Source organism: Mercenaria mercenaria, chromosome 5 (genome assembly GCF_021730395.1).
Source record: "Mercenaria mercenaria strain notata chromosome 5, MADL_Memer_1, whole genome shotgun sequence".
Taxonomy (NCBI): domain Eukaryota; kingdom Metazoa; phylum Mollusca; class Bivalvia; order Venerida; family Veneridae; genus Mercenaria; species Mercenaria mercenaria.
In genome coordinates this window covers 11,520,478-11,543,458 of record NC_069365.1, presented here as the reverse complement: position 1 = coordinate 11,543,458, position 22,981 = coordinate 11,520,478, and the positions used below count along the sequence as shown (strand labels likewise).

The 22,981-nt window shown below is 36.4% G+C and overlaps 1 protein-coding gene across 2 annotated transcripts in view; it reads right to left on the bottom strand.

Moving 5' to 3' along the window:
• Positions 1-20,491, bottom strand: part of LOC123556454 (OTU domain-containing protein 4-like) — a 104,349-nt gene extending 83,858 nt beyond the window's left edge. Inside the window, exons 1-7 of one of the 2 annotated variants that reach the window (XM_053542675.1) lie at positions 20,337-20,491; positions 19,811-19,930; positions 17,908-17,991; positions 15,272-15,318; positions 4,623-4,695; positions 4,112-4,193; positions 2,859-2,973 (exon numbers count right to left, since the gene is read on the bottom strand). In XM_053542675.1, the coding sequence (XP_053398650.1) occupies positions 2,859-2,973; positions 4,112-4,193; positions 4,623-4,695; positions 15,272-15,318; positions 17,908-17,991; positions 19,811-19,930; positions 20,337-20,345 (530 nt within the window). In that variant the 5' untranslated portion in view covers positions 20,346-20,491. The remainder of the gene's footprint in view (positions 1-2,858; positions 2,974-4,111; positions 4,194-4,622; positions 4,696-15,271; positions 15,319-17,907; positions 17,992-19,810; positions 19,931-20,336) is intronic. The other variant, XM_053542674.1, reaches the window with a different exon arrangement.
• Between the last annotated feature and the right edge of the window lie 2,490 nt (positions 20,492-22,981).

Sequence of the window (22,981 nt, the reverse complement as noted above, 5' to 3'; positions counted from 1 at the left end):
ACTCTACATGTCCAATCATCCTATTAAGTTTCAACATTGTTACGATTGTAGGTCAAGTGGTTCTCAAATTATTTCCAAAAAATGATTTTACATGAACAGGCCACTGTGGCCTTGACCTTTCACAGAGTGACCCCAAAATCGTTAGGGGTCATCTACTCTGCATGACCAATCATCCTATTAAGTTTCAACATTCTGGGTCAAGTGGTTCTCAAGTTACTGACCGGAAATGGTTTTCAATGTTCAGGCCCATGTGACCTTGACCTTTAATAGACTGACCCCAAAATCAATAGGGGTCATCTACTCTTCATGATCAATCATCCTATGAAGTTTCAACATTCTGGGTCAAGTGGTTCTCCAGTTATTAATCGGAAATGGTTTTCAATGTTCAGGCCCCTGTGACCTTGACCTTTGACGGAGTGACCCCAAAATCAATAGGGGTCATCTACTCTTCATGACCAATCATCCTATGAAGTTTCAACATTCTGGGTCAAGTGGTTCTCCAGTTACTGACCGGAAATGGTTTTCAATGTTCAGGCCCCTGTGGCCTTGACCTTTCAAAGAGTGACCCCAAAATCGTTAGGGGTCATCTACTCTGCATGACCAATCATCCTATTAAGTTTCAACATTCTGGGTCAAGTGGTTCTCAAGTTACTTACCGGAAATGGTTTTCAATGTTCAGGCCCATGTGACCTTGACCTTTAATGGAGTGACCCCAAAATCAATAGGGGTCATCTACTCTTCATGATCAATCATCCTATGAAGTTTCAACATTCTGGGTCAAGTGGTTCTCCAGTTATTAAACGGAAATGGTTTTCAATGTTCAGGCCCCTGTGACCTTGACCTTTGACGGAGTGACCCCAAAATCAATAGGGGTCATCTACTCTTCATGACCAATCATCCTATGAAGTTTCAACATTCTGGGTCAAGTGGTTCTCCAGTTATTGATCGGAAATGGTTTTCAATGTTCAGGCCCCTGTGACCTTGACCTTTGACGGAGTGACCCCAAAATCGTTAGGGGTCATCTACTCTTCATGACCAATCATCCTATGAAGTTTCAACATCCTGGGTCAAGTGGTTCTCTAGTTATTGATCGGAAATGGTTTTCAATGTTCAGGCCCCTGTGACCTTGACCTTTGACGGAGTGACCCCAAAATCAATAGGGGTCATCTACTCTTCATGACCAATCATTCTATGAAGCTTCAACATTCTGGGTCAAGTGGTTCTCTAGTTATTGATCGGAAATGGTTTTCAATGTTCAGGCCCCTGTGACCTTGACCTTTGACAGAGTGACCCCAAAATCAATAGGGGTCATCTACTCTTCATGACCAATCATCCTATGAAGTTTCAACATTCTGGGTCAAATGGTTCTCTAGTTATTGATCGGAAATGGTTTTCAATGTTCAGGCCCCTGTGACCTTGACCTTTGACAGAGTGACCCCAAAAACAATAGGGGTCGTCTACTCCAGCAGCCCTACAACCCTATAAAGTTTGAAGGTTCTAGGTCAAATGGTTCTCCAGTTATTGCTCGAAAATGAAGTGTGACGTACGGACGGACAAACGGACGGACGGACAGATGGACGGACGGACAGGGCAAAAACAATATGTCTCCTGGGGCAGACATAATGATGTAGGTTATGGACATGAAGATTATAAGTTTTTCCCTGTATAAGTCTATTTGAACCATGTGACCCCTGGGGCGGGGCCATATTTGACCCTAGAGTGATAATCTGAACAAACTTGGTAGAGAACCACTAGATGATGCTACATTACAAATATCAAAGCCCTAGTCTTTAGGTTTGGACAAGAAGATTTTCAAAGTTTTTCCCTATATAAGTCTATGTTAACCATGTGACCCCAAGGGCGGGGCCATATTTGACCCTAGGGGAATAGTTTGAACAAACTTAGTAGAGGACCACTAGATGATGTCATATACAAAATATCAAAACCCTAGGCCCTGTGGTTTTGAACAAGAGGTTTTCAAAGTTTTTTTCCCATATATGTCTATATAAACCATGTGACCCCCGGGGTGGGGCCATATTTGACCCCAGGAAAATAATCTGAACAATCTTGGTAGAGGACCACTAGATTTTGCTACATACCAAATATCAAAGCCCTAGGCCCTGTGGTTTTGGACAAGAAGATCAGAAACCATTTAACTGTTCTTGGCCAATGTGACCTTGACCTTTGACTTAATGACCTCAAAATCAATAGGGGTCATCTGCAGCTCATGACCAACCTCACTATCAATTTTCCGGACACTAGGCCCAAGCGTTCTTGAGTTATTGCCCGGAAACCATTTTACTGTTCCTGGTCACTGTGACCTTGACATTTGACATACTGACCTCAAAATCAATAGGGGTCATCTGCTGGTCATGACCAACCTCCCTATCAACTTTCATGATCCTAAGCCCAAGTGTTATTGAGTTATCATCCGGAAACCGTTTAACTATTCAGGGTCACTGTGACCTTGACCTTTGACATACAGACCTCAAAATCAATAGGGGTCATCTGCTGCTGATGACCAACCTCCCTATCAACTTTCATGATCCTAAGCCAAAGCGTTCTTGAGTTATCATCCGGAAACGGATTGGTCTACATTCCTACCGACCGACAGACATCTGCAAAACAATATACCACTCCTTCTTCGAAGGGTGGCATAAAAATCTGCACCCACTAAAATAAAATTGCTAGCGAATTTGAGAAAATCTAAATATGAAAATATTTCAAAAATGCCTAATAGAAGTGTGACGTGAACTCGAGTAAGTGTAAATGTTAAATCCTGAATCTTTAAACATATCCATGACATGCTCCAAACTAATTAACCACTTTAGAACATCAATAAAATGTACTTATGATACCTATTCGATAAAAGGGTAATTTTCCTCTTATTCTGGTCACGTATCAGTGTCACAGCCTCTGTGAGTTCTGCATCCAGCTTGAACACTCCACGATATAATATCTCATACACAATAGCTATAAATACAACAATACAGAAATGCATAGTTATGAGCATTCGATATTTTCATATAAGTAAATTTTGTGATTAGACATGTAGAGCAAAACATCAAAGGGACATAGCCATACTACTCAGATATTCTGTTTGGGTGCATTTCATTTCACACGATTCAACAGTGATTTGGATTGCTAGACAATGGTCCAATACACTATTTGTTGAACATATAGAACAGTGGAATAGTCAGATAAAATATTTAATGTCTAACCAGGACTGGAATGCCTAGACTCTACCTGACATGGCTATAACAGCAGCTTCTATAGCTAGGATGACCTGGAACAATTTTGTAACAATATGTTCAGAATACTCTGGACCACTTGTAAACATGAATATATATATAATCTACGTTTTCTAAGATTTCTAATCAGTCAAAACTGCAGCCCAAATCTAGTGAAATATAATTATACTTATACAAAATCTTTTATTTTTTTAATGCCTTTTAACAGTGGGCAAATGGAAAAAACAGCAAGCCTTGTCTAAGTTTCAGAAATGATTTACGAGCCTTGATAGAAATTCAATCATAAGGAAATTACAGCATTGGTCGAGAGGGCTAAAAGACGCTTTCCAACGGAGGTGAAGACCCAGGGTTTGATTCCTGGCTACTCCCATTGCAGTGTGTCCTTGGGCAAGGCACTTTATCACGATAGCCTCAGCTGACCCTGCGGGGTAAGGTATAATTTGTTTTAACTGTTCTTGAATACGGTCGCTCAAAAGCTGTATAGAAAATTATGTTCATTGTTTCACAAAGCGATGGTAAATAAAATTTACCTTTACCTTCAGTAACAAGTTAAATCTTCCCAGCATCACATAGTCATTAGCATTTTCTGTCAATCACTATCAAAACTAAGATTTACTATCATTCATTCAGTCCTAGATGTACAATCCATTGCTTACTAGTTATCTAGTGCTCGTACAGATTCCATTACTAAAATCGAGCTATGTGAAAAGCTCATAGGATGGTCTCTACAATCAGATGCAGGGATTTAAGAACCTAGCACAAATTTACTGTCCCCAACACTGCTCACTGATGTGCTCAACACTGCTATTCAACCATGGGATTAAATCACACTAAGTTGATTATCCTAAATCACAACTTACATTGACAAATTGCTGCATCCTGTTGAAAGCTTGCTGGGTAAACCGAGTCTAGCTGAGTCTCCCCAATTCTGCACAGCAGAATCTGAAATAGTAACAGGCCATTATTATTAATCATTATTATTTTTAAGTTTATGTTTCCTTATTAGTGTGTTGTTTAAAACTTCCAGAGTCCTTTCATGATAAAGTAAAAACGGTCAACAGACAAGAGCTGCACGCAAGCCAAATAACCCAATTTTAATATTGGCCCAGACTTTATAAAATAGACAAATATTAAATCCAGGTTTCATAAGTCACATAAATATTGCTAACAAGGTGTTCTACTTTCTGGCCAAAATTGACAAAGTAATTGAATAAAAATATACATATATAAATCCTCTAAGAAGTCTGTGCAAAATCCTCTGAAAACTGGAATCCTCTAAAATCCAGACTTTTGACTTGGTCTGAACAGGGTCCGGTTTTTAGTTTCCAATGTATTTCAAGAATTCTGATTACGAGTATATTGGGTATATACCTTCTTACTGTAATTGTTGTTAGAAGCTTTGTATGGAGGGTGTCCAACATTTTCATATACCAGAAAGTCCCTCCTGAAAATATATAAAATATTACTTATTATTGATCTTTCAGGTAGCAGGGAGTATGGGTACACATCAAGAACTTACAATGTAGGAGTTTTATTTCAGTTAAACCAATGGAGACTTATGTATAACAGAACCATTGGAGAAAATAGCATAATCTGTACCAGGATGAAAGGGAAGAAGCTCCCTAACATATTCCATGTGTCAGAAAAATGGTCAGCATATCCAACAGATTATGACATACTGGTCATTATTGACAGTCAGCAGGACATTGAAGTGAATTAAATTGACATCTTCCTATTTAATCATGATATCATCAGTGATAAACCAAAAAAATTTGGGAGTAAAGTTTTTATTACTTTTGTATTTTTTTGCACGAGATTTTGAAGGTGTGAAAAAAAATACAAACGTTTTTAGTCCATTTGGGTTGCAATGGTGATCATAAGCTCTTACATACACTCTAGAGCAGTTACCTCAGAAATTATTAATCAGCAAATTAGCCAAGTCAGACATATATATTTATTCTGACATATTTTTGAAGATTTTGAAAACAAAACAAGCTGGTGTATGAAGGCATGTAAGAACATTATAATTATTGCTGGTAGGAGAAGATTTAGCAAAACAGTAGCTCTTTAGGTTTATGGGTAAATAATAAAGTCAATACTATTTAAATGTTGAATGCATATCCTTTTATGATGGTCTTTGTCTTACAGAAATTACTTAGTGGGGAACAACATTGATAGTGCAGTGCATCTGATGACTTCATATTATGCATACTACATTTTGTACATAGCTGGTTTGTCTATTTCACATAATGAACTTGATCCGAAGTTTCTGTAGTCTAAAAAAAGTGTTAATATAGAGCTTCATTTTGAAGTCCCTTCTGTGATTATATTGTTAAACATCAGTTCTGTACACAGTACATGCTGAAGTTCAATAAGAGTTATCCAATACAAATTTATGGAAGCAAGACTTAGTCTAAGTTAGGGAATGTTAAATGTGCTGTGATCATGACCCTTGGCCTTAATTTGTGACCTTCACCATGGACCTTGTTTTAACCACTGTAAGTCACTTAATTATATAAGATGAGCTGTCGGAGGAAAGGAACTCTTGACTATTCAACAACCTTGTCAATTGAATGAATATTAAAGTAAAAAAGGGGCATAATTTTGTAAAATTGCAAATTAGGACTCAAGACAATGGACAATGGGCAATTGTGTGAAGTTTCAATCCAGTGCCATTTTCGGGTACTGAGATAAAAGCTTACATACAAAAACTTAACCAAGAAACTGCTAAGTCAAAAAAGGGGCATAAGTTTGTAACTAGAATGTGTCTGTAGGAAACAGGGTGTGCCCCCACTGGTACATTTGTCACAAATAAGGGGCAATAATTCAAATTGTTGCAGTTCAAAAGGGGTATAGCCTCAACAAACATTTTATATATAAAGGATTCATTACTCTAGGACATATACTTTTTGAGCTATGAGCATCATAAACAAAAATCCACCATTTGGGCCATAACTCTGTAATAAGCGCTAAGACTCCCAAAAAGAATGCCAAGTGTGCAAGGTCACATCATGATACAGACTAAAGCAAGGCTTCTTGAATTTACATCAAATACTTTTTTAGCTAGGCACATCATTAGGTGAAAATGTGCATTTTAACTTTAAAAGTAGGGGATGGAGCCAGACAAAAAATAAAAGGTTCGCAAATTCATATAATTTTTTTTTCTTTTTTCAAAATAAGTGAAAGAATCGTCGTTATCAGCCTGATGCTCTTTAAACATTAACATCCTTTCTTTTTGGAAACTGAACACATCAATGAAATATTAAGAATATAAACTCTACCATTTCCGAAACAGCTGCTGGCCTACAGAAACAAAATAAATTCAAGCTTTGAAGCATGCGTTTTCATTTGGTTGTATATCTAGAACATTTTGTTTACAATTCCAAGAAAATTTCAACATAGCTGCTGACTTGAAAATATAACGCATAAAGCATACTAATTTTCTGTAAACACGCGGTCATCATGGAAGGCACTTGCAGTTTTCCCACCAAAATAATTGAAGAAACATCTGCTTCCCGTTTCATTTGGAAATCATTATGGCGTATAAGATGGTCCGATATTTAATACAAAATTAAAATATATAAACGCAAATACTAAATTTTCTGTAAACTCGTGGTCAATACCAGAGTAGCATCATGGAAGGCACGTGCAGTTTTCCCACCAAAATAATTGAAGAAACGTCTGCTTTCCGTTCCATTTGGAAATCCATTATGGCGCATAAAATTGGCCGATATTTACGTGTTTTCATTCGTTAAGACTAGCTCTTTACAACTTGCGCCCACGTTCAACCAAATATTCAGAAAGTCTGTCTACGAAAATGTATAGACAATATATACGGATCTAGCAATACAGTTTTGAAAAAATCCTGTTGAGTCAAAAGCATTTATTTTTTAAACATGCATGTATCATCAGCATGTTCCGACGCCGACAAGGCTCATCATTTCTTTGGACATGATTTATTGAAAATAAGTCAACAGTTTTTAGAATAATGATATCACGCTGGACATGTTTTAGTAAACATGTTTTAAAACACTTTTATCAAATGGCTAAAATGCAAAAATAACACATTTTGATCATTTTAGACAGACGTTACTAAGAATAACAGAAATTAATAAGACAGATATGCTTCGGAAACAATAACAAGTATTTCGCAAGTCTCATCATTTTTTTACAACATCGTAAAACAGCTGACTTTGTCAATAATAATTTAAAGCAAAAGAAAGTTGCAGGGCTATCTACATTTGCTTTAATTTGGGGACAAACTAACAGGTAAGTCCACCTTGCAAATCAATTTGTTTTGTTATTTTTTATCAAGGAAATATAATGTTTTCTTTGTGTAAATATTAAAATAAACAGGATATTCGCGATCTTTAGAATTCACTTTGAACTGATACATATCCTTATTTGGCAATCTAACCAAACGATTCGGCAGAAAAAAAACAGACAAAACGCATGCGCAACAGCTAAATACATGTTGGACTAGCAATTTCCTGCCACAGCTTTGCAAAGAAAACAAGTGTAAAAACTGCAGTCAGTAAGTTAACAGTTTAATAGAGGACTCTCGGGGAGCATTATGATACGAGGTTTCCTAGCAACTTATATATATTCTTATAAAAACGTTTCGGAATCGGCTAGTGCCTTCACAAATATATAGAAGAAATTCCTATGTCTACGGATGACGCTGATATGTGACTGATACAACATCAGTACGTCAACTCCGGATAATGAAATTGGTACATGTGATTTATATACATGCGAATCACGAGGATTCTGTACAATTGTTTTAATACGTTTTATTTGTGGGCAAAGAAAAATTAGAGTAGATTTTGGGGAAAAGTGATCTCCATACAGTTAATTTGTTCTCAAATCAAGCATGTTTTCATTTCAGCTTCGTATTCATTTCTAGAACTCTCGTTAGCTGCAATGCAATTTCTTTTTCCTGTTCACTTTTGGTGCGTATGCGAAACGGCCATTACAAGTATATGAAATTATTGTCTGAATATGACTGCATAAATTTGTGTACAAGTGGCACGCTGGCATAGTGGTTAAGCTCTCCAGCTTGTACACACATCACTACTAGTTCGAATTCTGCTAAGACCATCAATTTTAATGCTATGTAATGTAATTGTATCCATATTACCTGTATTTTTTTTCGTGTACAGGCGACAATTTCTTGAAATGTCCGTTTATTGAACAAAACACTTGTCTGACTCGTTAAGATTTTAGTCAACATTTCGTAGAATGGTTTTGTGGAACTATTATGCATGAAGAAGAATATTAATGTTGAATAGTAGAGTAGCTTTTTATAACATTGAGCGAAAATCATGATATCAAAGCGTGACAATTTTCCCATCTGTTAAGTGCACATATAAAATACTAAATGATATAGTAACACAGAGGACTCCATCTTACAACAACGGGATGGATCTGCACATGCAATATTAATTAATAAATTCAATGATTATCGTTATTTAGGTTCATTCACCGAAAATTAATTATGGAAACACACGGAATATTCATGAGTTCTAGGTCAATGCGTTATAAACGTCACGTGCCAGTTGAATACACGGCGGGAAAATCAATCAGGTCTCCACAGATTTTATCGACCTCTACTCATGTGCGAGATAAAGTAAATAATCGGTGGCACGATTCCATTACATCAGGACATCTTGATTGACGTAATTCTTTCGGCAATCAACGACGCTCTCAATGAAATTTAAAGCATGATTCAGCAAGAAGATACATGACAAAAAGAATATTTAATGAACAGAAATAAAAAAAATTATCATACTTTTTTGGTCAAAATTTTTTTTGGACCGGCGCAAAAGCGGCAAACAAATAAAATTTTAATTTAGGCCCTATGTCTATGGATGATGCTGATATGTGACTAATACAAAGGCACTACGTCAACTCCGGATAATGAAATGGGTACATGTGATTTATAAACATGCGAATCACAAGGATTTTGTACAATTGTTTTACTACGTTGTATTTGTATGGGCAAAGAAAAATTAGAGTAGTTTTCGGGGAAAAGTGATCTCCATACAGTTAATTTGTTCTCAAATCAAGCACGTTTTGTTTCAGCTTCGTTTTCATTTTTAGAACTCTCGTTAGCTGCAATGCATTCTATTTCTTTTCCCTGTTCACTTTTGGTGCGTATGCAGGTTACGGCCATTACAAGTACATGAAATTATTGTCTGAATATATATTACCTGTTTGGGTTTTTTTCGTGTACAGGCAACAGTTTCTTGAAATATCCGTTTATTGAACAAACACTTGTCTGACTCATAAAGATTTTAGTCGACATTGTGTAGAACGGTTTTGCTGAACTATTATGCATGAAGAAGAATATTAATGTTGAATAGTAAGAGTAGTTTTTTGTAATTTTGAGCGAAAACATGATATCAAAGCGTGACAATTTTCCCATCTGTTTAGTTCACATATGAAATACGAAATGATATGGTAACACAGAGGACTCCATCTTACAACAACAGGATAGATCTGCACATGCGATATTAATTAATAAATTCAATGATTATCGTCATTTAGGTTCATTCACCGAAAATTAATTGTGGAAACACACGGAATATTCATGAGTTCTAGGTCAATGTGTTATAAACATCACGTGCCAGTTGAATACACGGCGGGAAAACCAATCGGGTGTCCACAGATTTTATCGACCTCTACTCATATGCGAGATACAGTAAATAATTGGCGGCATGATAGTGGGTTGGGCGGAAGCGGCAAACAAATAAAATTTAAATTTAGGCCTCACGGGGGGAGGGGGCACAAAAATGCAAACTAGAGTTATGGAACCTGTGCAATGCATGTCAGATCATGAAAATGGACAATTGTGTTACCAGTAAGTTTCAATCCATTCCCATTAATGGGTACTGAGATACCAGCTAACATAAAAAAGCTTAACCAAAAACTGCTTAGTCAAAAAAGGGGCATAATTTTGTAAAAATGTAAAAAAGAGTTATGGAACCTGTGCACTACATGTCAGATTATGACAGTGAACACGTGTGCGAAGGTTCAATCCATTTCCATTAGTGGATACTGAGATACCAGTTTACAACTACATATAAAACCTTAACCAAAACTTTCTAAGTCGAAAAAGGGGCATAATTTATTAAAAAGCAAAATAGAGTTACGGGACCTGTGCAATGTAAGTCAGTTTATCAATGTGAATAAGTATGAGAAGTTTCAATCCATTCCCACAAGTGGTTACTGAGATAACGGATTACGTACAAAAACTTAAACAAATCGGAGCGCAGATGCCGATGTCGAGGCATGGGTGAGTCAAGAAGTTCTACCAATTCTTTGAATAGTCAAGCAAAAAATCCTTCCAGTGACTGAGAGTATATGGAGTGGACATAAATATAAGCTATTTGACGTTTGACCTCTAAGTGTGACACTGACATTGGGGTATGCACTCTGCATGTCTCCTGGATGAGGTTAACAATGTCTTTTAAGAAATTCAATTGGGTGTTCTAGAAGATATGGGACATGAATTTTAGCTATTTGATCTTTGTCCTCTAAGACTTTGGACTTAGTGACCTCCACACTGTGCTCTGCATGTTGTCTTGATAAGAATGACAACTAAAACTAGTCTTATGAATATCTGTTATGTGGTAGCAGACATGAAATGAAGCTATCTGATCTTTGATCTTCAACTTGGACCTTGTGTGCACTATCACTGTCTTGATGAGGTATTTACTGGAAAGCTATCATAAAGCTGAACAAGCAAATTCAATGAACTGGGGTCCCCCGCCAAAAGGGTTTGCGGTGAGGAATGGCAAAAAATATACCTAGCAAAAAGTTAAGGATGTTACTAAGAAGCAAATAATTTCATTAGTCAAAATAATTTTAACAGAAAATGAATGCCTTTGGGGTTGTGGGGTGGGGGGGATGGTGACCGTGCGGGTGAGGGTACAAAACTTCACATGTTGATTATAAATATTGATGGAAAATTAAAAATGAAAAAAAAACAAAAAACAAATTGGTGTGTGTGTGTGGGGTGGGGGGGGGTGGGGAATGCATGATCGGGGTGGTGGACATGACCGAGTGGAGAGTGAGGTGGGGGAACGGTACAACTTTGCATGTTGATAAAATATTCATGGAAGATTTGAAAAAAAATAAATAAAAAGGAATGATTTTTTTTAGGGGGGTGGGGAAGGGGGTGTGAACAAGGCAAGGTGGTGACCAGGTGTGGGTACACAACTTCACATGTTTATAATAACTGTTCGTGGAAAAGAATGAAAGAAGTTTAATGAAATTCTACCAATTGGTTGGTTTGTTATGTACAAATCTGTGGATTTTTTAACAATTAAAGGGCAATAACTCTAAGGGAAACTGAATCCAAAAAAAAAATTGACAGGCATCATCGCAGTATGCTGGTTCATGTTTATTTCAAGTTTTACAAAATTCAATCTTATAGTTACTGAGAAATGGCTGCAGACGGACATTTTTGGGCATTTTTCATTCAAACAAGGGCAATAACTCTCAGGGAAATTGACCAATCCAAAAAAAAAACCTCGACGGGCATCATTGCAGTATGTTGGTTCGTCTTTATTTCAAATTTCATGAAATTCTACCTGCTAGTTACTGAGAAATGGCTCCGGACGGACATTTTTGGGCATTTTTCAGTAAATAGAGGGCAACAAGCAAATTCGATGAATTGGTATCCCCCGCCGAACGGGTTTGTGGTGAGGAATGGCAAAAAGATATATCCATGGCAAAAAGATATATCCGGCAAAAAGTTAAGGATGTTAATAAGAAGCAAATAATTTCATTAGTCAAAATCAAGATAACAGAAAACAAATGTTTAATTAAAGAGTACATAATAAATGTACGATACTTTGATCCCGACTAAAGAATTTATTTTGAATGGGATATGCTTACTGTAATAAGCTTAGCTTTTAAAATTAAATGCAGTTAATTGAATTTAACTGGAACGAAATATTGTCTTTGAGTGGTTTGGCACCAGATGTTGCTGTTTAACATGTACATTTGAACTTAAAAGAACAGATGTCCTTAAGAGAACACAGGTAAGATATCTTGAACATGGCTGAGGGCAAGGTTTGTGCAGCCACAACTTACATGTTGAAGGTTTGAACATTTAAAAAAAAAAAAAAGGAATGGAAATATATATATGTATAATTATATAGATATATGTATATATTTATTTTTTATGGGGTGGGGGCTGAAACTCAACGGGCCGCAAGAACTCATAGTGGTGAACAAGTATATGAAATTTTAAATAAATATTCCCAACCATTTCCTAGATATGGCTCCGGACGGACGGACGGACGGACGGAAAGACGGACGGAAGGACGGACAACGCCTATAGACTTTCGTCGGGGGATAATAACTCTAAGGAAAATTGACCAATCAAAAAAAAAACTTGACGGGCATCATTGCAGTATGTTGGTTCATTTCAAGTTTCATGAAATTCTACCTGCTAGTTACTGAGAAATGGGTGCGGACGGACAACGCCATTTCAATACCCCCCTCCCGATTTCATCGGCAGGGGATAATAACTCCATATTAAAGCTAATGTTCTCTGAGAACATTGCACTGTATGTCACCCTACTTGCATAAAATTTCATAAAGAAGAAACACATAATCATTCATGTCTATTGACATCAGAAGCCATCCATAGCAAAAATGACAAGAGCTCGCAGAACACAAAATGCCCCCCTTGATGCATCCAGTAATTGCACAAGGAACAGAAATTATTTGGTCATTGTACACAAAATTTCTACTGTCAATGTGACCTTGACCTTTAACTTCAAAATCAATAGGGGTCATCTGCTGGTCATGATCAATTTCCCTATTAAGTTTCGTGAACCTAGACCAAAGCGTTCTAAAGTGATAATCTGGAAATTATTTAACTGTTCCGGGTCAATGTGACCTTGACCTTTGGCCTACTGACCTAAAAATCAATAGGGGTCATCTGCTGGTCATGACCAACCTTTCTTTTAACTTTCATGATCCTAGGCCAAAGTATTCTTAAGTTATCATTCGGAAACCATTTAACCGTTCCGGGTCCTTGACCTTTGACCTGCTGACCTCAAAATCAATAGCAGTCATCTGTTAATTATATCTATCAAGTTTCGTGATACTAGGCCCAAACATTCTCAAGCTATTGTCCGGAAATGGTTTAACTGTTTCTAGTCACTGTGACCTTGACCTACTGGCCTCAAAATCAAAAGGGGACATTTGCTGGTCATGATTAACCTCCCTACCAACATTCATGATCCTAGGCCCATGTGTTCTTGAGTTATAGTCCGGAAAAGGTTTAACTGTTCTAGGTCACTGACCTTGACCTATTATCTACTGACCTTAAAATCAATAGGAGACATCTGCTGGTTATGACCAACCTCCCTGTCAATATTCATGATCCTAGACCCAAGCATTCTCGAGTTATCATCTGGGAACCGTTTAACTGTTCCGGGTCACTGTGACCTTGACCTTTGACCCACTGACCTCAAAATCTATAAGGGTCATCTGCTGGCCATGATCCTTATCAACTTTCATGATTCTAGGCCTCAGCGTTCTTGAGTTATAGTCCGGAAACCGTTTAACTGTTCTGGGTTCCTGTGACCTTGACTTTTAACCTACTACACTTAAAATCAATAGAGGTCATCTGCTTGTCATGGCCAACCTCTCCATCAACTTTCATGATCCTACACCCAAGCATTCTTGAGTTATTATCCATAAAGTGTTTTACTGTTACGGGTCACTGTGACCTTGACCTTTGATCTACTAATCTCAAAATCAATAGGGGTCATCTGCTGGTTATGATCAACCTCTCTATCAACATTTATGATCCTAAGTCCAAGCGTTCTCGAGTTGTCATCTGGAAACGGATTGGTCATCATACAGACAGACTGACCAACAGCTGCAAAACAATAAACCCCTCCTTCTTCCGAAGGGGGCATAAAAATAACAAGGCAGTCTGAAAGACAGCTATATCCACCGTTGCTGATATGGACAGTGAAAGGGTTGATGGTACTGGATGAAAGCAATGAAGTTGTTAAGTATGTTTTAAAGTCCATGTTTGACAACATTTCGAGTTGTGACCTTGACCTTGAGCCAACATGGCTGACTCATGTGTTCTGCACATCGGCTTGATGAGGTGATCATCCTACCAAATTTCATGAAAATCTTTCAAGGGGTTTAGGAGATACAGAACGGACACTAAATGGAAGGCTAAAACCTTTGACCCAGAATTGTGCCTTTGACCTTGAGTCTGCATGACTGACTCAAGAGTTCTGCATGTCGTCTTGATGAGGTGATAATTTTACCCAAATTTCATGAAAATCCTTCAAAGGATTTAGGAGATACAGAGCAGACACAAAATGGATGGATCAATAATAGGTCTAAAATTTTCCTTTTCTAACAATCTCGTCTACTCCAAATGAAGTTTTGGGAGAACTTCAAATCTGTGTTTTTTTCAAAGAATTTCAGGGTATACTATAAATAAGTGATGCAAGTTAATAAAAATCTTTGAAGGAATGGACTGGGGAATTTTTTTTAGCTATTTGACCTTTGGCCTCCAAGTGTAAGCTCTACCTTAGACCTTGTGTCCTTGGATGTGCACTGTGCACATTGTCTTTATGAGATAAATAACCAATGCTAGTTTAACCCTTACCCTGCTAAATTTCAAAAATGGACTGGTCCATCATTCAATTTGGGCAGTACCTATGCAGTTTCCAAAAAACCAACTTGATATCAAGTGGACCTACAGTTAAGCTATTTTGGTATTTTATTTCCAAGTATGACCTTGGACCTAATGACTGGGTCATGCATGCTACGTTTTATGAAAATCTTTCAGGCAATTAAGAAGATATGGAGGTGGCATGATTGACCACCAAAAGACCAACATGTGTTGACTCCAATATAGTCCCATATACTTTGTACCAGCAGGTATAGTTACAACCTGTAAGAAATGAAAGCATATACAATATATGCATTACCAGCATGTTCATTGATGTAAGCATTCTTATATTTACCTGTACATTCTAGAGAGTATCTGTATCACCTCTACCTCAGTCCAGTCCTACAAAAACAAGTGAATGAAGTATTGCCTTGCAATATAAAGTGAATGAAGTATTGCCTTGCAATATAAATACCCTTACTGGAAGGCACCTAATTTTCTCTTCTGCAAAATAACATAATGAACTGATATCTGTCAATGATGTATAAACAATACTGTACTGTTTAATCAATATGTTTAACAAAACACTTCGATTAAAATTTGCATATACAAAAACCTACAGTTGTTGTTTCAAAACATTTATAAATATTAACAAGCTGCTGGAATGTCACAATATATGCCCATCATAGCAAATTTCTTTACACTAGCACCTGTATTAATTTTCATATGGATTTTTTTTGGCCAGTTATAGAAAGGTTATAATATAGTGAGTTGGGTTTTACAGCAAATTGACACAAAATGGTCATATGTCGCTGAGGTTATAATATGAGTTATTTATAGTAATAACAAAGGGAAGTTAATCCTAAAAAAAAAATTCCATATAAGTCCAGATAAAACTCTTTGTCAGGTAGAGATAGGTCAAAATACATCTAAACATTGGATGTAACACGCATGTTGTAACACAGAAAAGTGAAGTCTCGATTTTTCCTTATGGCCAGTAATAAAAAAGTTTCAATATAAGCTATTTATAGTAACAAAAAAGGAAAGTTATTCTAAAAATAAGGGTGCCTCATGGTGATGAACATTTGTGCCAAGTTATGTTAAAATCCCTCCATGTTTGAAGAAATGCTCTGGACAAAGTAATTCTTTAATTTGACCTTTGACCTCTAAGTGTGACCTTGACCTTTCAGCTAAGGGTCCGGGTTTTGCACATGTCTCATGCAGGGGAACATTTATGCCAAGTAATACTGTAATCCCTTGATGGATGAGTTCTGGACCAGACAGGAAAAAAAAACCTATTGACCTTTGACCTCCAATTGTGACCTTGACCTTTAAGCTAGGGGTCCGGGTTTTGTGCACGACACCTCATCTCATCATGGGGAACAATTGTGCCATGTAATATTAAAATCCCTTCACAGATGGCAGAGTTATTAACCAGACAGGAAAAAAGCCCTGTTGATCTTTGACTTCCAATTGTGACCTTGACCTTTAAGCTAGGGTTCTGGGTGTTGCGCATGACATATTGTCTCATCATGGGGTACATTTATGCCAAGTAATACTGAAATTTGTTCATGGATGACAGAGTTCAACTTGAAGACTGGACAGGACAGGAAAAAACCTTTTGACCTTTGACCTCCAATTGTGACCTTGACCTGAAAGCCAGGGGTCCAGTCTCATTATGGGGAACATTTATATCCCTTAATGAATGACAGAGTTATGAACCAGACACGAAATTGCAGACAGACGGAATGACGGAAAAGTGCATTCCTATAGTCCCTGAAACTGATTTTCAACCAGTAGGCGACTAATAAACCAGTCAGAACAATAACATAAACAAGAGCTGTCCATAAGACAGCCAAGCTCGACTATTCGAAATATCTTCCCAGAAGCAGGAAAATATTACCAACAAGAGCTGTCACTAATGGTGACAAATGCCCCTGCAGTGCCTTGACCTTTGACCTGGTGACCCCAAAGTCAATAGGGGTCGTGTACTTAATAAATACTATCAGCATGTGAAGTCTGAAGGTCCTGGGTGCAGCGGTTCGCGAGTAAAGTGCCTTCATGCAAAAAGTTAACGTTTTGACGAACGAACGAACCGACAAACTAATGGATGGACAGTTGAAAACTAATATGCCTCCCTTCGGGGGCATAAAAATGTTAAATATCAAGAGTTTTAAGTTCAAAAGGGGACATAATCTGACCAAAATGCATATCAGAGTTATGGGATTTGCTGCTATCAACTAGTTTTATAACCCCGAAGACACACGTGAAGTTTCAATTCAATATCGGCATTAGTTTTTGAGATAGTAACTTGCATGTAAAACTTTTACCAGAATTTTCTAAGTCCACAAGGGGGCATAATTTGCCCAAAATACATGTCAGAGTTATGGGACTTGACCCAGTGAGGTTGGTAATTGATCTAGAAAATGAAAAAATAAGTTTCAAATCTATATGCCTTTAAGTAATAGCTGTATGTACTTGCACGCAAAACTAACCAGAATTTTCAAAGTCCAAAAGGGGGCATAATTTGGCCAAAATGAAGGTCAGAGTTATGGGACTTGGTGCTATCAACTAGTTTTATAACCCGGAAGACATATGCCTTTAAACGCCCTGAATTGGGATGTTACAATGCAACTGACGCGCAGAAGATATAGCCTTTCAAACAGCTAAATTTTTAAAAATCAATCAACCTTGAAGTCAGTAGTCCCACAATATTGTGGGACTATCAACCTTGAAGTCAGTAGGACTACTGACTTCAAGGTTGATTGATTTTTAAAAATTTATCACGTGAAGATCTTCAAGTGTAATTTTGGTATGAAGAAACAATTCAAATTTCTGTTGTGACAAACAATTCTGCTGCTATTCATAAGAAAACATTAAATACTAAAAAATATATTCAAGTCTTCAGTCCTGTAATATGTTCAAGAGCATCATCATTGAAGGAACAAAAAGTTTTTTTATAATTGTGACAACACGTATTTTTTTCCATACCGTTTCAGGATCCATGCCAAGGTGAAGAAACACTATCCTACATGCTTCATACAAATTTGTGTGGAAGGTCTGTGTCATGAATAGCTGCAGAAAAACATAAAATCATGTGTAATGACCATAAATTATAAAACTTAGGTCAAATTTACCAAAAAAATCATCTTTTGAAGAATAAATAGATCTAGCAGTTTGGTTAATTATCTCCTCTACCTGTGTTTCTTTTATTTTTAATCATTAAGTTTGAACAAGTGGAGTACATTATTTTCTAAACAAAAGCGTTGACAACCCTTTAATTTATGCATTATAAACTAAACTACACTTTTCTGTTATACCACCAATTTACCCAATCACTATTCCCACTACGAATGGGGTCTGTGTGTTAGAATTACAGGTACCACAACACAGAGCATGGGTTTTTATCACTAAAAGGGAAAGCATTCTGCACGTCATTAAATTTTGAGGAAAAACAAGTTCCATATTTGGGCATATGGGAAATGAAAATCTTATTGTAGTTGATTTTTGGGGTAAACTTATGATCTGAAGAAATTGCTAAGGGAAAGGGTGCAGAGCTATAAAATCAGTGTTTTTTCCCACTAATTTGAGAATGGGGCCAGGGCCTTTACAACTGGGAAAAATGCGTCATAAAATGCCTAAATTGGGAAGTTAAAAAGTCGTATTTTTTTTGTTAAAATGTCACATTTAAGATAAAAATTACCATAATTTATCATTATGCATTAAATTAATCAGCAAACTGTCTTGTGTTTCAAATGTTTAAGGGTTCAGTCTTGTTTGAAAAAGTTGAAAAGAAAGACAAAAATTTAATTTGAATTCTAGCTTTGAAATTGGGAAAAAAACATACTATTTGCTATTGGGATTGGGGCCCAATTTCGGCCCCAAAATGGCCAGAAAAAAGACTGTTATAATGAAAAACGCCATTGGGATTGATCTCAACTTTCTAGCATTTTGCCCAAAGGGCAACGTTAACTAACTTTAACATAATTCTAGCTCATCAGATATAACTTCCCTGCCAACACTGATGTATGCATTAACAACTAGAATTGAACATAGTAGTGCAAATCTTAACCTTTAGCCTGCTGGTGGTAAGTGATTGTACCAGAAACCTGTGCAACCAGTGCAGACCAAGATGAGCCTGCACATCTTGACAGAAAGGGAAGTCATAATTTCTTCATATTTTCAAATGTAAAAGAAATGTTCTTCATTTATTGTCACTAATACTGGTTTTGTCATGCAACAGCCAGTTCTATTTTTTGGTACCAATAGGGTCTGCATGCACATGCACAAAAAACCAGAATCCTGTAGATACTTTCAGTGTAATTTTCATTTAAAAAATTCAGAGTCATCTTTAAAATACATTATTGATTACTTATAAGTAACACATTTACCAGGTCGGAGACTTCCCCTGGATTGAAAGACATTCTCTCGATCTAAACATTGTCTCTCGTTCGAAAGACAAAATGTCTTTTGATCGAAAGACTCAAATTAGCTTAAGCAATGAAAATCAATGAAAGAGTAATTAAAACTGTCTTTTGAGAATGCGCAAATTTATTTCAAATATAGAAAAATATCTTTCTTTTATCAAACTTTCAAAATCAAAATTATTTGGGAATTTTGTTTAAGCATTATAATGCTTAAGCAAACTTCTATGACAATGTGTTTTTTGTAAAGTTTACTTGAAATAACAAGTTGTTTCAATGAATAAATAATGCGACTGTAATGAACTGATTGTTTCAATAATGATTTCATGTTTTTTTCAACACTTAAGCTAAATACAGTCTTTCGATCGAAAGACATTTTGTCTTTCAAACGAGAGACAGTGTTTAGATCTAGATTCTGTCTCTCAATCCAGGGGAAGTCTCCGACCTGTTTACTATATAGATTATCAAACCTGCTCAGAAACAGCTCTGAATAATGACAAACCATCCCTTGCAACTGGTTTTCTCCAAAGCCCCAAGGTACTCAGGTAATGGTCCAGAAACACTTCAGGTTTTGTTTGCTTCTTCATGTCCTGAAATACAGTAAATAAGTCTGCCACATCATGTACATACACACAGACATTGAACAGTTATGATTAAAGGTGAATGCTATTTATTGCCAAAAAGTTGATTTATTGTGATTTTCATATTGGTTCTAACCGTTCTGTTGTCGATCCGTAAATGAATAAAACTAACTTGCACGTGTCCACTAAATGTTCATGAGAAGCACGTGCAACTCGTGAAATACTTGTACGACAACAAACCGATGCAGTGTGTAGAAATAACATTTACACAACTAGTAGATTGGCATAATTTTATAATTGATTGCCTAGATTGGCATACTTTTATAATTGATTGCATCGAATCATACTGGATAGCATAAGAATATCAATCTAAATACCAACTAAATAAAAATAAAGGAAACTAATTAATAAACACCGTTTCCATTGGTCGTCTGCTTAACTATACGTTAAACCAAAGAACCGAGTACCAAGGAACGATTACGTCATTTTCCTGCCAAATGTCAAAACTGTGCGCCACCATTCATTTATCTGTTAGCTAATTGAATTTAGATCTATTTTAATTAATCGGTAACACGCATGCAAATATAAATAATTAATGCCATGGTTGCGCAACAACATAATTAAAAAACGAAATGTCGGTCAATTAACAGTTCGTTGCGGCTGGACTAATAGCCATTGCGTTAACTGCATGTACGGTCAAAAATCATGAAGGGTAGTCAACTAGGGCGCACCTTGCAGTAGCACATTGCACAGTAAGGGGCACAACAAGCCACCCTGTGATTTACCTATGCAGTGCGGACTAAATGTGTCCCCTACAAGTAGATATCATATCTATAGTCACATATTTAAACAAGTGTAGATCATAATAAAGTGTATTCATTTAAACTTCTGAGAGGGTGTACTGTAACAGACAATAATTAATATATGGATTTCATGTTTAACATAATTTGCTAAATTTGATAAATGATGCTCTTATATTCAGTTTTTAATATATTTCATAAATTTAACATGATCATTTATTTAAACATGATTGGTCTAACACTGAAATAGGATATTTTATACTTCTTTGTTTAATGTTAATGTTTTAGCTACATGTATATAAATTGTTTCGATTAAATATGTTATTGATAAATTGACCTCATTCTTTTAAACCGAGGGAACTTTAGGTGTACACACCGTCAGTTAGTCCATTTGGAAAATGAGAGCAAAAAAGTCTTTTTTAATTTTGTCTTTTGGCAGTTCCTGTGATATGCAGACTCCATAACCTCAGATCCCCTTTCTAAATTCCAGTTTGTTTAGTTCTGCTCATTTTTTTCTCGTTTAGGGCAAACCCATTATTTTAACTGGGGACCATACGCCGCTTTTCATGGAATTACACACTAGGGTAGCATTGAAGGTTCCATGTGCACCGACGTATGAACACATCCGCGGATGTCTCTAAATTGTTTTGTTTTTTTGTACTTTTAGCATGTGTAAATGTTGAGTTCTGCTCAACCCGGGGCTAGAGGGCGTGGACGGTAGCATGCATTTCCACTACCGTCCATGAACAGGCTCAATCAAACCGAGCCTGCAACATTTTCGTTTTTGTTGTGTTGAGCGACTTGTGGAGTTTCCACTTTTTCTATTTTAAATATCTTAATTTTCTGAACTTTACTGATATGTACAGAGCAGAACAGAACATATATAGATTCAGGTTATCTGATAGTTGTTTGTAGTATACAACGACGCCTCAAATTTTCCGTAACTTTACCAAAACGAAATCTTTACTTACATCCTGTAATTTGCAGCATTTTTCAAAACTCTGCAAACATAGATGTTGCAGGCTCGGTTTGATTGAGCCTGTTCATGGACGGTAGTGGAAATGCATGCTACCGCCCACGCCCTCTAGCCCCGGATTGAGCAAAACACTGTTTTAATGATATGTGTATAAATATCTAATTGCCGATTTTCATGTTAAAAGAGGACAGAAGTTGTAGATTGTTCTAGAATATTGAACCGTATTTTGTTTTAAACGATTTTTGATATGTTTCTTGAACACTCCCAGCCGAATTCGGGTAGATTGTTTTTACAGAAAAGTTCACCAACATCGTTTATTGGTAATTGAAGAAACAGTTTGTAACCTTCAATTTTTTTACCTCCTATATACTTTTCAATTCTTTTCTCTTTTTTGACAATGTTTTATCAGTCTCTTTTTTGACAAATTGAATGTTTTATCAGATGTGTGAAGGGATAATACATTTAAAGACATATTGTTGTCAAAATGGCAGCTTTTGTGTGTGTCAAGAGCTTGAGTTTTCACAAAAGGCACCCTTTTTACTATTAGTATTTATGTCACAAACAAGGAAAAGGTCTAAGAAGATATTAATGTTCATTCCGTCGAAATCCATTTAATGTTTGCCAAAGAAATCTTAGTTAGTGTAGTACATAGCGTATCTGCAAGCCTTGAAATAAGGGTTACAAATTCTCCTTGCATGACCGTAGGTAACAGCTCTATTATTTACGAAAATAAGGCATGGTTAAGAACGATGTTGTGACAGACGAACAGACTTATTGTATCTTTCTACATTTGTTTGGGGTGTAGATGCATAGAATGCACGTTCATTCACTGCTTTTATGAAACGAGCTGATTTTATTTAATTTGAATGATATATAAACGCAGAAAACTTATCAATTAGTGTATTATGTGACTGTTAAAGAAAAAATAATTCGAAAGGTCAAAAACACTTTAATAAACTGTTAACGTTTAAAGTATAATATCAAGAAAAAGTCAGATCTCGTCATGTTTTCACTGACTATGTAAGCCTATGTAGGCCTATGACCTGTATCGTCAGTAGTATTTCCCATTAACACCAGTAACCAAACAACTATTCATATCTACACGTTCACCATTTCAGTCATTTCAACACTGACACTTTCAAACAAATCTTTTAAAGCATTGAAACCCTTTTAAGATTTAATGCAGAACCACTTCTGATCTTGCTCTCTCCATTCCGATCAGAGCATTTCGCATACTGAAATAGTTCAATTCACAAAAATGATTTTATATGTGCATCATTTATT